The sequence below is a fragment of the Squalius cephalus genome, assembly GCF_949319135.1.
Source record: "Squalius cephalus genome assembly, chromosome: 9".
NCBI lineage: Eukaryota > Metazoa > Chordata > Actinopteri > Cypriniformes > Leuciscidae > Squalius > Squalius cephalus.
The window spans coordinates 28,544,425-28,562,223 of NC_137130.1; the positions used below are offsets into that span (position 1 = coordinate 28,544,425).

Genomic DNA, 17,799 nt, shown 5'->3' on the forward strand with positions numbered 1-17,799 from the left:
TGCCGAAGCTCAAACGTGCTGCGTAACACGAGAATGAACCTCATTGGTTCTTGCTGAAGGTCAAACGTGCTGCGTAACACGAGAATGAACCTCATTGGTTCTTGCCAAAGTTCAAATGTGCTGCGTAACGAAAGAATGAACCTCATTGGTTCTTGCCGAAGCTCAAACGTGCTGCGTAACACGAGAATGAACCTCATTGGTTCTCGCATGTCAAGCGAACATCCTTTAGCTTCCGTTTACCACAACTGTACATGTGAATAAAAGCCTAAATTAAATCTCTTCATCATATAAAGTGGTAGTCGCATAGCTGTCAATGGAGGGACAGAAATATCTCAGATTTCATCAAAAAGATCTTAATTTGTGTTCCGAAGATGAAAGAAAGTCTTACGGGTTTGGAACGACATGAGGGTGAGTAGTTGATGACAGAATTTTTTTATTTTTGGGTGAACTATCCCTTTAAGCACTTTAAAGTCGAGAGGATTCTGATTGGCTGTCGATGTTATCGTCATTCATCAGCTGGAAAAATCGCTCTGAAAGTGATTCCAGTGATATAATTCATCTGTGTCCTTATTGTTATGGTTATGGTGTGGATATTCTCACAGAATTAGAAAGATTATTAAAACTTTAAAGTTATCATTATACAGTACTTATTTTCTCAAGTTATGGTTATTGTTGGTGTGAACAGGCCTCAAATGATAGCAAATAATTGGTAACATTTTATTTTGATGGCTCCTTTTGAACATTCTGTTAACTTTGCAACTACATGCCAACTAACTCTCATTAGAGTGTTATGTAAGGACACATATATGTAAGGACACATATAGTCATATTATCCACAGGTGCAACATTACTTATAGTCAACAGAATGTGTTAAAGGGACCATCAAAAGAAAGTGACACCAAATAATTTAATTGGAATGTTTCCTTGTGGACTGATATGAAATACCCCCACACTAAAACAACTGTTTTTCTCAGACAGATCACTGAAGATACAAGCAAGTTCTCCCCCATGGAGTGCTTCAGTAAGTATTAACAAAAAGCATGAAGCAAAGAATAAACATTTAAGAGCTCATTTCTTTCTGATGCTCTTGGGATTTATCACTACCTGAGGGCTACACTTCTACACAACCATCTGGAGGAGAGGCAGACACTGAAAATGGACCATACACATCCTCCCATGAATACACTTTATTTGAAGAAACATTCTTTATTATTATATTTATTATCATTTTAGATTTTACCACAGGATTTCCATGGAGCACTGATTTCTAAAATGAATTTGAACAGGACGTCTTACAAATTCAGAATTTTGCAATTAAAGACCTTAATGATGGTACTTCTCAATATCCAAATCAGTATCGTTATTGCTAAAACTAAAGCTATTAAAAATTGTTTTCATTAATTGAAATAAAGCTGTATAAAATGAACTGTATTATTAATTGAACTATGAATGAAATGATCTGCTGTGCCAAACTAAATTGGTAAGGAGAACTGTGTGAAGTGTTTTGAAAAAGTATGTTTTAATGTTTCTGTTACAAAAGAAATTTGTCCTAGCAATTGTGAAAAACTGTAAATCTATGAGAATTGGACAACCAGACCCCACATATTTTTTAAAAGAAGGACGTTATTTAGAATTAGAGCAGCCGGATATGCTGCAGTAACAACGGCGAGAGGATTCACCCATTAGTTTTGATATATCGATGGTACCAGAAGTAGCGATACACTGCTTCACTTACCATAGGAAGTGTGATAAAGGTCTATACACAGGGAGACATAATGATTTACAGGTGAATGTAATCAGTTACCAAGGGAACAAACTAGGGACTGTCAGGACTAAACTGAAGCACCAGAAACAAACACATGGGAACAAAAACACAACTAAACATTACCCTGACAGTTATATTAGGGGTGAACATTTTCATCACTGAGCCTGGCGTGACGTCGCGCCCTCACGCGTCATAGCCTGCCAGAATGGGAGTGGCTTAGCGTATAAAAGGAAGGGCTCGGAGGCTGCTAACCTGGTTTTCGTCGATTGAAGCGAAATGAGCTTGTGGCGCGAGCACGGCGGGTTATGCAATACTCGTTCCCTCTTCTAGAGAGAACCGAGGTTACAATAGGTAACCGAGTACGTTCTCTTACGAGAGGTTCTCTCGTATTGCGTAAGTTGCTTATGCTACGGGAACCCCTTGACAACGCCGTGCGCGCCGAGCATCCACTACATGAGTCCTAGGGGAAGCCCGGGGAACACAGATAAGTTGGAATCAGGCGGTCAACAGAGTGGGCCAGCACATGTTCATAAGCACACAGTAGGGGGTGCAGAGCGGCGCAGTACTGAACTTAAACGACCCCTTATAGTGCAGCTCAACCAGGAGAATCGAGTAAGAGTAGCCCACGCACGATCAATCTGGGCAGGGCATACACACGACTTAGACTGATAGAAGTTTAGTCTGCAAGGCGGGGACTTCCAGGTTGTAAAACCTAACAAATGTAGAGGGGGAGGCCCAGCCTGCCGCCGTACAAATATCATGAATAGAAATCCCACTGGACCAAGCCCACGACGAGGCTATGCCTCTGGTGGAATGAGCCACTGCAGGTCCTTAGACGCATAAGCTGCCGCAATAGCGTCCACTATCCATCTGGACAGACTGTTTCGAGGCGGCGAGACCCTTGGTGCGCCCACCAAACGAAACGAAGAGCTGCTCCGAGCGCCTGACAGCGGTGGAGCGCGTGATGTAGATTCTCAGTGCTCTGACAGGGCAGAGATCGACCTCACTGCCGGATGCCGGCAAGGCTGAGAGAGAAATGACCTGCGCTCTGAAAGGAGTGAGCCCAATAACTTTGGGGACATAACCATGCCTTGGTTTGAGAATGACTTTAGAGTCATTAGGTCCGAACTCGAGACACGCGGAGTTAACGATTCAGCGAACGCTGCAATGGCCGCAACATACACTTTGAGTGTGGAGGGGGACCTACCCATGTCCAGCAGCTCTTGAAGGAAGCAAAGCACCCACGAAACCCCACAAGTTTGTGGGTCTAAATTTTTGACGGAGCAACATTTATTGAACACAGACCATTTAGACGCGTAGAGCCGTCTCGTAGAGGGAGCTCTAGACTGCGTGATCGTGTTCACGACCCCTTTTGGCAAGACAACGGGTATCCGTTGATTATCCATGCATGCAGAGACCAGCGCTCTGGATGAGGATGCCAGATCGAACCGCAGGCTTGAGAGAGGAGGTCTCTTCTCACCGGGATTGGCCATGGGGCTGAGTCTGCCAGCCGCATTATCTCAGGGAACCACGTTTGGTTCTCCCAGCGCGGGGCTATAAGGAGCAGCGAGTGGCGTGTCTCCCTGATTCTCCCGATGACCTGTGGCAACAGTGAGATCGGGGGGAAAGCGTACAGCGGGCCGCTGGGCCAGGCTTGGGCCAGCGCGTCATCGCTCTTTGAAAAGAACCTTGGGCAATGAGCGTTGTCTTTTGACGCAAAGAGGTCGACTTTCGCTTTGCCTAAAAGGTGCCACAGTAACTGGACTGTCGGGGGATGCAAAGACCATTCCCCCGGGGGAACGTTGTCTCTGGACAGTCTGTCTGGACCATCGTTCAGGCGACCGGGCACGTGCGCGGCTCTCAGTGAGCGCAGTGAGTGCTGAGCCCAAACGAGGAGGCGTCTCGCCAGGGCGCAGAGAATTTTGGATCTGACACCGCCCTGACGGTTCACGTAGGACACCACTGACATATTGTCCGTGCGGACTAGTACATGGTGGCCCCGCAGGTATGGGAGAAAGTGCTTCAACGCATTCTCGACCGCCATCATCTCTAGACAGTTTATGTGAAGGCGTTACTCCCGGTCTGACCAGAGGCCATAGACCGGTCTGCCCTCGAAAAGAGCCCCCCAACCTAGGTTGGAGGCGTCTGTCGAGATCATTTTCCGGTGCGAGATGACTCCCATTGTCACTCCCAACTGGTACCATTCGGCCGCTAGCCAGGGCTGCAGGGCTGAAACGCAGCCCTGATTCACACTGATTCGTGAGCCGCCGGCAGTCCAGGCTCGGTGAGGCACTCGCGCTTTCAGCCAGCGTTGTAGCGGGCGCATGCGCAGTAAGCCCAGCTGGAGCACTGCTGCAGCTGAGGCCATGTGGCCCAACATTTTCTGAAACATTTTCAGAGGAACCCGACTGCCCTTCTGGAAAGACGTGGCGAGATGCCGAATACGGCGTGCGCGCTGTGTCGACAATCTGGCCGTCATAACCACCGAGTCCAGCTCTATTCCCAGAAAAGAGATTGACTGACGGGGCAGTAGGACTAATGAGCTCTTTGTCCAGTTGACCGAGAGACCCAGGCTTTCCAGATGGCTGAGAAGCGCTGTTCTGTGAGATATGAGCTCTATCTCTGACTGCGCCAGTATCAGCCAGTCGTCCAAATAGTTCAAAATTCGCATACCCTGTCTTCTCAGGGGAGCAAGGGCCGTGTCCATGCACTTCGTGAATGTACGGGGTGCTAACGACAGGCCGAACGGAAGGATGGTGTTGATATACCTGACCGTCGAAGGCGAATCTCAAGAATGGCCTGGGACGGGGTATAATCTGAATCTGAAAGTATGCGTCTTTCAGATCGAGAGAAATAAACCAGTCCCTCGGGCGAATTTGCCCGAGGATTTGTCTGGTTATGAGCATTTTGAACGGTCGTCTCATGAGAGCTTTGTTCAAATATCTCAGATCTAAGTAAGGGTCTGAGAGCTCCGTCCTTCTTGGGCACGAGAAAATAACGGCTGTAAAAGCCTGACTCGCTCACAGAAGGATGCACTTATATTTATTAATATAATTATATAATTATATTTCCATTATACTCTCAGTGGCCAACAACAACCAACATTAGACAGATATCGACAGATAATGTTTTGTCTTCATTTTATTGTTGGATCTGTTTAAATGCACTTTATCATGGTAAGTTAGTAAGATTTGGGGTTGTTTTGAATATAACTGTCTGTCTGTCTGTTAGTTAATACCTACCTAAATCTAATAAATATTTTTCTTAAGTTCATAAAGATATTGTCTTCGTCACATGCGCTTTAGATGTTATTTTGTTTAAGTAACGTTAACGTTAGCTCTGCAGACGATGCATAATCTCAGCCTTGAAATGCATATTAAAGGACTAGTTCTTCCAAAAATGATAATTCTGCCGTCATTTACTCACCTTCATGTGCAAATCCTTAAGTTTACTTTCCGTGGAATTTAAAAAATTATCCTTAATTATACTCTTTTTGAGATTTCTCTGGGTCGCCGTGAAAACGGCGTTTGTATGCAGGCGAGTGAATTGTGTACGTTAACTGACTCGTTGGCTTCGGTGTACGCTAACGTTACTGCAGTAGCATTTTCTAAGGCGATCTTAGGCCGGGGTCCCCGGGAGGGAGGCGGTCTGTGACGGCTGGATGAGACATCAACCTAGGGCGGCCGCACTGTCGTCGCTGCGAAGACGGAGGCTGAGACGAGCGCTGTGTAGAGCTACGTGCAGGAGGCTAGGATTGAGAGCGGCCTGCAGCTGAGCTCGAGCGGCGGGGTAGGAAGAGGTGCATGGCCTGCAATGTCTTCTGCACCTCCGAAAAACGATCCACAATCCCGCTTACCGCTGGGCCGAAGAGTCCGGTGGGGGAGAGCGGGGCGTTGAGGAACACGGATCGCTCAGATTCACCCATGTCGGCGAGCGTCAGCCAAAGATGTCTCTCAGTGACGGTGAGCGAGGCTATGCATCTCCCAATGGCCTGGACCGCGGACTTAGTCCGTCGAAGCGGGCACGGATGGCTGAAGGCGGCGAAGACGACCGGCTTCCTCAGACGCTTTCCTCGGCTTGCTTCGACGGCGGCTTCTCTCGGAGTCCAGCGACGCGAAGAGCTTCGCTGAAGAGAAAATGCCAGGTTTGCAGCTATTTTTTACAGTCTACACTAAGCAAAGCAGCCTCCGACGGACGACGACGAGCCCTTCCTTTTATACGCTAAGCCACTCCCATTCTGGCGGGCTATGACGCGTGAGGGCGCGCACGCCCTCATTGGGCGTGACGTCACGCCAGGCTCAGTGGTAGGCTGCTGCAGTTGCCGCAGGGCAGCCAATGAGCGCGCTAGATAGCCTGCTCTAGGTCTGCTTGCTGCTGCACTGCGTTGACAATCAATAAAAAATTAAGGATAATTTTTTGGCTTCATATCTCGAGAAAAGATGACTTTACCCGTAGCGTATACACTGCAACTATGTCAACTAACTTTCATTAGAATATTAGTAGCCTGTTGGTAGCACTTTATATTACAGTCCTGTTCTGCATGTACATACATCTTATTATAGCAATTACAATAACTGGGTTATTATAACTAAGTACTAACCCTGAACCTATCCCTAAACCTAACCTTAACCCATGTTTTACCAGTATCGAACTTTCGCTACTGCTGGACCGGCATGCCCCATCTCTAACTATTTTTAAATCTTATCTCAAGACATATTTAAGTAGAATGTCTAAAGTAGACCATCAAAACCAGCTTCAAGGGATATACAAATTAAAATTCTCTCATCGTTTACTCACCCTCATGCCGTTGAAAACTTGAATGCCTTTCTTTCTTCAGTGAAAGAAACAAAATTGGTCCAAACTAAATTAGAACCCATTTCATTATATGGACAAAACACTGTAACTGTGTTTGTTACCTGCCATTGGTGATTAAACATACATTGAGACATACATTTTCTCAGCCTCCCTTTTTTCGTCTGATGGATCATAACTGGGCATATACATAAAGAAAGAAAGAAAGAAAGAAAGAAAGAAAGAAAGTAAGAAAGTGAGCATGCTTGGCCATCAGGCCCCCATATTATATTATATTATATTATATTATATTATATTATATTATATTATATTATATTATATTATATTATATTATATTATATTATATTATATTGTATTATATTATATTATATTATTACATTACATTACATTACATTACATTATATTATCACAAATGTCTAGACAAACAGACTGTGAGATTGTCAGGGGGATTTCAGAGTGTATAGCTCTTATCTTCAGTGTCAAAAACAGATTTTGATAATGTCAGGTAATCCCACCATCAATTGTCAGTACATTAACAAAGTTTCTGTGTGTTACTCTAATTTGCATTTAATTGAGGGTTAATGCAGCTGTTCCTCTGAACAGAAGTCTTGTCTGCAGGCAAATTCTCAAATGCAAAGGTCTTTGCTGGAGTGATTGCATTTAGATTGCACAATACATCAACCTGTATGCCTTCTGTGCCACACCTGTGACAGTTTCCACAAGTCTACTTGGCATCATGGCAGTGATGAGATGATTATACTAGAATATAGCAGAATTCTCATTTCAACTGAACTAATGCACACCAGTCTTCCTGTTATTTATGTAGGTCACTGTTTTTTTTTTCTGAAAGTACATTTATATGATGAAGTGGGCAAAACAAATTGCCCCCTTTTCTAGCTGGTACTGGTATTGCTTGAAAACCCTCTTTCTGTCTACATTTGTTTCCATCTACACTCTTAAAGGTTCTTTAGTGGCATCTTGTAACGTGTATGTTCGCCTGTTTGCCTGTGTACCCTGTAATTTGATGATAGCTGTGTCTGAAATCACCCCCTATACCCTTATATAGGGCACTATTTGAGGGAACAGTAATTTTATAGTGGTGTCTGAAACCATATGTTATAGTGCACTCATTCAATCCCACAATGCACCGCAATAACGAGTGCACAACTGATGTACGCTCAACGGCTAGAGAATACCCATAATGCACTGTGAGGGTCGTACCGAAGGAATCCCTGTGTCTGACCAGAAGATTGCGTCTGCAGCGTAATCATCCATACATCCATTCATTTTACAAACCGCGGTCCAATGTGGGTACAGCGTAATATCATAGAGGTATAATTTCATTTTTAATTAATTATTAAATTGTTTAATTAAGGTTTACACATAGCTTACATGACAGAGTTCAAGGTAAATCTTATCATGACTACTGTAGCTGCCAGTTTGCAAAGTTTAACGTAATCATTAAACAGCAAGCACAAACTATGCAAAAGCGGCAACCCTTCTGGTGCAATCAATGCCGCTTTTGCTGTTAAATAATCATTTTAAACTTCGTGAACTGGCAGCTCATGGAAGCTAGCATGTATAAACCTTAATTAAACAATATAATAATCAATTAAAAAGCAATGTATACCTGTATGATATTATTTTGTAGCCACATTGGTTTGTAAAATGAATGGATGGTTCGACGGATGATTCAGCTGCGAATGCCATCTTCTGGTCTGATGCGGGAATTCATTCAATGCACGACTCTCACAGTGCATTATGGGTATACTTTAGACGTTGAGCGCACATCGGTTGTACACTCGATATTGCGGTGCATTGAATGAGTGCACTCGTGAGTGTCTTCTATATAGTATGAATATGTGTAGAATGAATGTAATCTGGACTTACATTCGCCATGCTGTCATTGTCATGTGACCGTCGCTTCACTGCCATTCACAAATCCTCTCCCGTGGCCTCATGGGATAGTAAATTGTCCATCATATGCACTCTTTAGAATCTCTCCAGAAGTAATCGGTCATCTGGTTACTTTTTGCCTACTGTTTTGTACTGTGAATTCGGACATACTTCTTTGGTTACATACAATTTTTCGCCTACTATATAGTAGGGAAGAATGTGATTTCGGATGCATCCCTAGTTACCTTGTGCGTGCCAGTTTGTTCCCTTAGTTACTGATTATGTTCACCTGTTGTTCATTTAGTTATCTAATTACTCTCCCCGTATGTTTAAGCCCTGAATTTCCTCAGTTCATTTGGTATTGTCTAAGTTAAACATGGTTGTGTTTCGTTATTCTCCAAGCAAACTCCTGAGTTTTAGTTTGTGGATTAAATAGAGACTGTTTATTTTGGATTCTCCCTTAAGCATGCACTACAACCACAACCAAGATACATCTATGGTTTCATGAAGAACTTTTAGCATCAATGGAACCTTTCCATTGCACAAAAGGTTCTAGTGTATAAAGTTTATTTAGATTTTTCAAATGTTCTTCACACTAAGAAAAAAAAAAGGTTATTTTAAGAAGTGTTAAGTGAATTATTCTTTTAGGAACCAAAAATTGTTCTTCTGGCATCACTAAGTGATCACAAGAGTATAGAATTAACAAATGCATAAACTTAGACCGCTTGCTTTGAACTCTATTGATGCCCTTCTTGCACAGTCAAAGAAATGAAAGCAACTGAAATGTATTGCTCAATGGCTTGGTAAGGAGAAAAGAAAAAAAATCAAATTATCACTATTTTTATTGTAGTTTAATTTTCCTTTGTTCTCAAGTAAAATGGCTCCACTGCATGGGGGATTTGATCAAATGTGTGCCAGTGGAATAATACAACATAGCAGTGTCTTATGAAGTACCGTCCCACAGGGTTAGACTTTGAAGCATTCTTTGTGAGCTGTGAGGCAATAGAGAGAGAACTAATTCACTATGTGTTTCCTGCTTATTAAAGCTTATTAAAAAATGATGATAAACATGATATGAATTATCATAGAGTTAAACTAGAATAAAGTGGAATGCAGGGAGAAGAAAATCACTGGTGAGATTCAGTTAGGCCTGTAGGATTAACTTGGATCGACAAGAGAAGACTTCACTGCACTGTAGTGTGTGTGTGTGTGTGTCTCTGTTATGGCTGTAAGTCTCTTCTCAGTGACTGTGCCCTGGCCTAGATAAACCATATCACAACACCACTGAAATATTCACATCTCCTTCTGGATTGTGTCTAACCATCAAAGTGATCAAGCAGTTTAGCCATGACAACAACTGCATGGGAACACGCAAATTAATAATATAGTGAACTATCTTGTCTTTTCCAAACTCTTCCCCATTGCATTAGGTTGGCTTTGTTGCAACTGATAAATACTCTGACACTGCTATGTTCTGAATCTGGAACAACTTTTATGCAAAAATGTTCCATTTCTATGTCAGGAAAGTGCTTATTGTATTGATTTGATAATAAAGTTGATAAAATGATTAAAATGTTGATCCATTACTTTATTATAGACCAGGAACACATTCACCATTGCCATGTTTGTGAATGGAAAATGGGTCATGTGCCTTTTGTATCCCACACTGTTATGTGTTGTTATAGTGATTTTTCATTAAAAAAGTATAAATTCAGCAACTTTATTTATTTTATTTAAAAAAAAAAAAGTAATATAACCTCATTCTTCTCAGGTCATTGGCCTGTCTCCTTTGCTTCGCTGTATTAGGAAATATGCAACTTTTGATTAAAAATGGAAATAAAAGCCAGTATTTTGTATTTATTCTGATGTCGATTAACAAGACTTGAAGTGGTGTCCACATTACATTAATCCTACCAACTCTATCTCACATTCCTTTTACCTTTAAATAAATAAAGTCTGTCATATTAACATCACTAGTGTCTTCACTTTTTTTATCACTTTATATGTTTAGTCAACCCTGTAACTATGATTTTGTATTATAAATGATTATTGTATAAGTGTATACTTATAGAAACATTAGCATTCTTTCTCAACATTCTTTCTAACAAACACAAGCACAAGGCTGGCTAAATACCAAAACTTTTAACTGGTACCTTTTTTAGATATAGCTATTTCATTTAATAATTTAAAACATTTTGTTAATATTATTATTATTATTAGCTTATAATGACACAATGCAATTTATTAAAACAAACACGCCATTAAAGCTAAAGCTAAATGTTTAAAAGTTTTAATGTAAAATCTTAAAGCTAATCATCTTTTATCAATCACTCAACGTCAGGCAGTGAATTCTGGTTAAGACAGTCAGTGGGTCTACAGCAGGTGGCAGCACATGCCTAATGCAAACCTACCTTAAACACGGCTAATTAAGATGACAGGACATTTTTAAAAAAAATCTCGGTTATTAAAATTTCCCCTCAAGCGAACAACATATTACTAGAGTAAAAATGAATAGCCTACACCCACAGAAACATAAAATTAATGCAATGCAAGAATGCAGTATAACCTAAAGCATATAGTGCTTTTTACAACTTCAGTTAACCAGGTGTTTTTCTCAAAAAGTTAGTTTTGAGCTTGTCAAAACAGTTCGGCAGTTTGTTTATCTTTTACTAACTGGTAAAGTATAGTGCTTTATGAATATTTGTTTCGGTTTCTTCAGCGGAGCCCTGATTCCACCAATCAGATCGTAGCGCTCCAAACTTCCCACCAATCAGCGCAGCTCCTGTAACTTTCACGCGCTGCTCGCGTCTGTCGCTGTGTTTTGATCCGCTGTCTGTCTGTAGGTGGTGAAGCCTCGATGGGGACACTTTTGTTTTTATGCTAATATTTTCTTTTACAAACCGCGGCGCTTTTGTCAACGCTCAGGTTTATATAGGGGGGAATGATGACATCATTTATCTGCGGTTGAGGAAGCTGCCGTGTTTCTGAAGAGCCTCTTGAGATCGTCTAAGCCTCTGCCATGAGTTGTTTGGATGTTATGTATCATCAGAGTTATGGAGCTCATCACTACTTGCCTGCGACATCATCATCAGCAGCGGCGGCAGCGGCAGCTTACAAAGCGGCGTACTATCATCATCATCATCAGCATCATCATCATCAGCAGCAGGTAGGTGCTTTACTCTGACTCGGACGACTCAAGAAAAGTTAGGAAAACAAAGTTCTGCTTCTGACATTTTTGCTGAGATGATTTAAAAAGCATTTAAAGCCTTAAGTAAAAAGCTTTAAAAATGTTGCATTTGTTTTCATCATATATAGCCTATATACTCATACACTCTGTACACACACACAATTATATATTACACTATTTTAATGAACAAGTCAGACAGGACAGTGAAGACAAAACAGTTATACAGTTATATATATATATATATAAGAAAAAAAGCTTTAAAATGTTGCATTCGTGGTTATTATATAGCCTATAGATAGATAGATAGATAGATAGATAGATAGATAGATAGATAGATAGATAGATAGATAAAATGACCACAAATGCAAACATTTTTAAAGCTTTTTTTTCTTAAAGCTTTAAATACTTTTTAAATTATCTCAGCAAAAAAATAGTAATAAAAATAATAATTTTATATATATATATATATATATATATATATGAATACTTAAGATGTAAAAGCCTCTAGGCTAAGTGCCATCTGAAATTTTCTTCTAGAATGATCATTTTTATCAAGCTTGTATATTTAAGTTCAGTAATTTCACTTAAATGGCAGTGCAAATGACCTATTAATTGTCATTTAAGTGAAATTACTGAACTTAACTATACAAGCTTGATAAAAATGATCATTCTAGAAGAAAATTTCAGATGGCACTTAGAGGCTTTTACATCTTAAGTATTCATATATATATATATATATATATATATATATATATACACACACACACACACATACACTGTTAGTACACTATTCTAATGGACAAGACAGAACAGTGAAGAATAAACTGTTATTTATATATATATTTATTTATCTAAAAAAAAATATTACACTATTTTATTGGACGAGTTGGACCAGTAAATGTCTAAGATTTTTTTCTTTTGACGTTTTAGTCAATGCGTAATTCCCAGTACATTATTAAACATTATTGTTACTTTAAAATGTGGAAAATAATAATAATGAAATGCGAAGGTGTGTCCAGACTGAGTTTTTCTCTAAATGCTGTAATGATATTAAATAAAACCATATTTTATGACATTTGATATAGAATTCTTCAAATTCCAAGCTGTGAATTACAACTGAATGTGTTTATACAGTCTCTCGTATACGGAAATCTTCATGGGCGTAAATCAGCGTACCACTAATGTGCCAAGCGCGGGCACTGGGCCATCAGTTCAGAGACAATCCTCAACAATCTATTTTTGGTCGAAGACCAGGTGGTGAATGTGTGTGTGCGGCAGCTTTTAACCCTGCCCTGACCAGTTCAATTCTTCATAATGAACACAAATCTGTGTCTTTCAGCAGAAGAAGTTTGGTGCCTACAGCAGGATGCAGGATTCTGAGGAGTTTCCCTCTCAGTGTGGCCAGAATAAGCAGCCTGGAGCGATGAAGCCCCGTCCCGAGCCCGAGCTTCCCCGAGAGGAGGAGCAGAACGCTGGGGAAGAGGAGCGCAGCAAGGAGGCGCAGCCCGCCGAGGCCGAGTACTTGAGTGCCAGGTGTGTGGTGTTCACCTATTTCCGTGGAGACATCGGGGACGTGGTGGACGAACATTTCTCACGTGCTTTGAGCCAGCCCAGCTCCTTCAGCAATGACGCTAAAACCGGCAGACTTCACTCTGGAGGACCGTGGAAAGGTAGGAGACAGTGTTCCCAAAACTCACATCATTAACATAACATAACACTTTATTTAGTAAAGTGTCCTTGTTACAGTGTAATTACATTTAAGTACTAAGTCATATTAATTAGCAACATGTACTTACTATAAGGTTAAGAATAAAGTTTGGTTTGGAGTTAGTTTCATGTAATTATGCATAATTTACTGTTATTACTGCATTACTACTTACATGTACTTACATTGTACAACTACTGGGTAATATAAGGCAACTACATGGGTTAAGGTTAGGTTTAGGGTTAATACATAGTTATTACATAGTTATTACAATAACTATAAGAAGTACATAGTATGTACATTGGGATCAGGACTGTAAAATAAAGTGCTACCACTACAAGTACATGTAATGTGACTACAAGTAAAAAATAATGTTACCCAATATTGTAATGTTGTATGCACATTCCACAACACAGAGTGTCGAAACTTTGCATGCTAGTCCATGACTCATGTGTAAAAAACCCTCAAAACATCAAAAAAAATAAAAAAATAAAAGAATAGCCGATATTTTCGACTACTTAGTGGGTTAAATTGACCCGCAACATAAAATAAACGTATAGTTCTAGTCCTGGCTTCTGATTGGTCAGTATAGCACAACTGCTAAGCTAAAGGCATTCTGTGTTGGTGAACTTTTTTTTTCCAACATCAATATTGTATGTTAAAATGTACATGAATCTAAGGGAAAGTATGCATTTCTCTTTTAGGTTTCCAATCACTTTTTACCATTGTTAAGTGGTATGACAGAATACTACAAACCATTTCAATCCGATATCCAGGTACTGAGGAACTGATTGTGTGTTGTGTTTCAGAAGGAACCTCCCACTCCGAGGGTCAGTGTGGCTCCGTATCGTCGTCCGTGTGGGGTAGCGGTTACCCATCTCAGACCAGCCCGTGTGTCCCCCCCTCTCACCCTGACTTCCCCCACAGCGCTGCCTTCCACCCCGCAGACACTGGCATCTGGAGCAGCCACAGCCTGGCCCCTCCTTCTGCTCTTACTGACTCATGGCACTACGGCCTGGGAGCCCAGAGTGGAGCGGGATACCCCCACGTGCACGAGATGTACCCTCACATGCACCCCCGCCACCCCCACCCCCACCGCGTGCTCCATCACGCCCACAGCCCCGCGCTGGACCCCCGCTTCAGCCCCCTCCTGCTACCCGGTGTAAGAGCGTCATGCAGCCCCACGTCCTACACAGACGCCATCAAAACAGAGCTGGAACCGAGTAGCATCCCGGCACCCAACTGGCCCGTTTCTTTCCACGGGTCGGTGGACATCTATGACACAGGTGAGACAAGATGAGCGAATAGATCATAGATCTGTACACTTCCACAGCATTTGTAAATCATCATTATGTAGTCATTTTTATTGGGAAGTCAACACAAAATGGTTTATATACATATTAAATAACCTCGTGATAATGCCTATTTTTGGATATTTCAGTTAAATAGATTCTTAACAGTAAAAAGCTTCATCTCATACACTACAGTTCAAAGCTTTTGAAAGAAGTCTCATGTCTTATTTGATTAAAAATACAGTAAAAACAGTCATATTTTAAAATATTACAACATCAATTTTTGTTTTGGTCAAAGCTGAATTTTCAGCTTCATTACTCCAGTCTTCAGTGTCACATGATCCTTCAGAAATCTTTCTGATATGCTGATTTGCTGCTCAGTAAACATTTCTTATTATTATCAATGTTGAAAACAATTGTGCTGCTTATATTTTTGTGGAACCGTGATTTTTATCAGGATTCTTCGTTAAAAAAATTGAATGAATCGAAAGTTCAAAAGAACAGCATCTATTTGAAATCTTCTGAAACATTATAAATGTCTTTACTTTTGTCACTTTTGGCCAATTTAATGCGTTCTTGCTGAATAAAATTATTCATTTCTTACTGACCTCAAACTTTTAAACAGTAACAAATAGCAAAAACAGCTTCACAACACAAGACAGTACATCTAATATTATAATAAGACCCTTTAACTATTTCTTCCTTTCCGACTCACATTACCCATATTTTGTCGTTGCTTTCACAGTCCTGACACATTTATATATACATGATATCTGTCAGTTATTGGTCGATATTAGAGATGTTTATCAGTCATTATTAGATATGTCAGTGGATGCCACATACTTGATTGTGCATAATTTGCCATATTTTTACATTTTGATTACTATTACCTTTTTTCTAGATTTTATTGGTTTATTTCCTGTATAAACCGTAGACTGTCATATGGCGTCACAACCCTTATGTTATGTTGCTGGATGAAGCAAACATGTTTTAACACGATTCGTTTCCTCACCCACAGCACCAGAGCAAGACAAAGCGAAGGCCAGTGTCTGGTTCTGAGACAGAGAAGATTCACTGGACTACACGTCTTAGACTGGACCACACCAAACTGCATGTGGAGTGTTTCCTCAGAGGACTGTCTTGGGAACTATTCAGGGGGCAGATCAGTCTCTATCAGTGAGACAAGCACAAAAACAGCTTTGGGGAAAACTAGTGTTTTTGTAAAGCATACCATCCTGTCTGAGTTTGTGCGCTCATGGACAGAGATCCAATTCAGGACGCTTTCTTCTCCCATCTGGGCTTTTCCTGTATGGATGCTAAACGTCCCAAATGAGGTTTAAGAGGTATATCTCCCTCTTTCTTTACACAAAGGAGGTTTTCTCGACATGGTTGATGCTTTAGAACTGCATTTATGTACTTGCACAGGTTCTGTTGAAAGAACTGATTGTATTTAGTACAGTACAAGGCAGAAATGTCTGAGAAAATCTTTATTTACTTTAATATATTTGTCTAAAATAGTCTCGTGACTTTACTGATTGGTGTTTTCTGTTTGTAATATGTGTTAATAGATTATTTTTTGATGTCAAAGTGTCTCGCCTTTGAGGAATTGGTTTTACTGCCTTACATGAACTGCTAAGTTTTATTGGCAAACAACCTGTTTTTGTTTGGATGGATTTATTAAATCAATACAGTGGTTACTGTCCCTTTAAATGTTGTCAGTGGTAGTGCTTTTATCTGTTTTACTTTTCCTCGTCAATAGGATGTAAGGCATTTGAGAGGTCAGTGGCACCAAAACACACTGCAGAATAACTCTTGACCAATTTTGGGAACGAAATATGCAGAGCACAAAGTCCCAGAAGGGATAGTATCATTCCATTCACATTTAGCTTCAACTCTCGCAAAGCCACAGAATCTGGGACGTGTCATAAACTGTGTTATATTGCAAAAACAAAAAAAGTTTATGTGAATGTTCCTAAATGTCAGAAGTTGGAATGTGCTTCCTGTCTGGCTAGGAAGTTCGATCCAAGACAACTTGAACAATTGCAGTTAAAACAGACTCCTCTTATCCACTACAAATATGTCCTAATAGAGATTGTGATAAACCAAAAGAATGTGGCGATCGGCCTCCGTGTAACGTCGACCCAAAATCCACTCAAAGAATGCGGAGAGTGTAGAATATGCACTCTGGTGTGAAATCGAGCATTATTTGGGAGAGATGCAGCTTGAAATATTTTTATACAAGCACAGTGCCAGATATTGCATTATATTTGTCGTAAAAGACAGCTGTTGGGCTGGTTGTCCTGTGAGTGGAGGAGCTGAGTTAGTGTGAATGTGGGGTTTCGGAGTGAGATCTCTGACCAGGTGGCGGCACAGACCCTCTCACTTTCAGGACATCACCAGCTGCTTCATACTGAGGCTGAATCACAAACTAGAAACTCAGAAACTCTAGAGGAGAAAGACTATTTCATGTAAACTTGTGAAAAAGAAGTGCGCTCAATTGTAGTGTACTTTAAATCCTTTAAAGTTTATTTAAAAAAAATATAATGTTAATAAAAGGCCACTTAAGTTTATTTAAAGAAAGTGTAAGATCATGATGATGTTTCTTAAAGGGATAGTTCACCCAAATATGTAAATTCTATCATTAATTACTCTCCCTCATGTCGTTCCAAAACCATTAGACTTTCATTCATCTTCGAAACATAAATGAAGATATTGAAATAAAATCTGAGAGATTTCTGTAAAACTGCTAAACTAAACTGCTATTAGTTTTCCAATCTCTTTGTGAACTTTTTGAAGTGTCAAAGTGGTAGTTGCGTAGCTGTCAATGAAGAGTACAGAAAGCTCTCATATTGCATCGAAAAGATCTTCATTTGTGTTTTGTAAGATGAACGAAAGCCTTAGGGTTTGGAACGACATAAGGGTGAGTAATTGATTGACAATTTCTTTCATTTTTGGGTGAACTAACACTTATTTCACCCAATTAAAGTTAATATATTTTAAATGTAAAAAACTGCAACTTCATCATTACACATGTGTAATTACAAATATATTTAAATACAAGAATACAAGTTTAAAAAAAAAAAAAATTACTTTAAAGTTTGTTTTTGTTGTTTCCCATAAATGCTTGTCATAACATTCAGCA

At 40.3% G+C, this 17,799-nt stretch overlaps 2 protein-coding genes across 3 annotated transcripts in view; both read left to right on the top strand.

Annotated features, from left to right (window-relative positions):
- enox1 (ecto-NOX disulfide-thiol exchanger 1) overlaps nucleotides 1-17,799 on the top strand; it is a 456,290-nt gene that overhangs the window by 138,074 nt on the left and 300,417 nt on the right. The gene's annotated exons all lie outside the window — the stretch shown is intronic.
- On the top strand, nucleotides 11,155-16,555 carry vgll3 (vestigial-like family member 3). 2 transcript variants are annotated; one of them, XM_079880915.1, is made up of 4 exons: nucleotides 11,155-11,639; nucleotides 13,000-13,330; nucleotides 14,175-14,651; nucleotides 15,676-16,555. In XM_079880915.1, exons 1-4 carry the CDS (start codon nucleotides 11,493-11,495, stop codon nucleotides 15,714-15,716), a joined length of 996 nt encoding a protein of 331 aa, XP_079737041.1. In that variant the 5' UTR covers nucleotides 11,155-11,492; the 3' UTR covers nucleotides 15,717-16,555. The 2 variants fall into 2 exon arrangements, with proteins under 2 accessions (XP_079737041.1, XP_079737042.1); XM_079880916.1 differs by having other exon boundaries at nucleotides 11,157-11,639; nucleotides 13,003-13,330.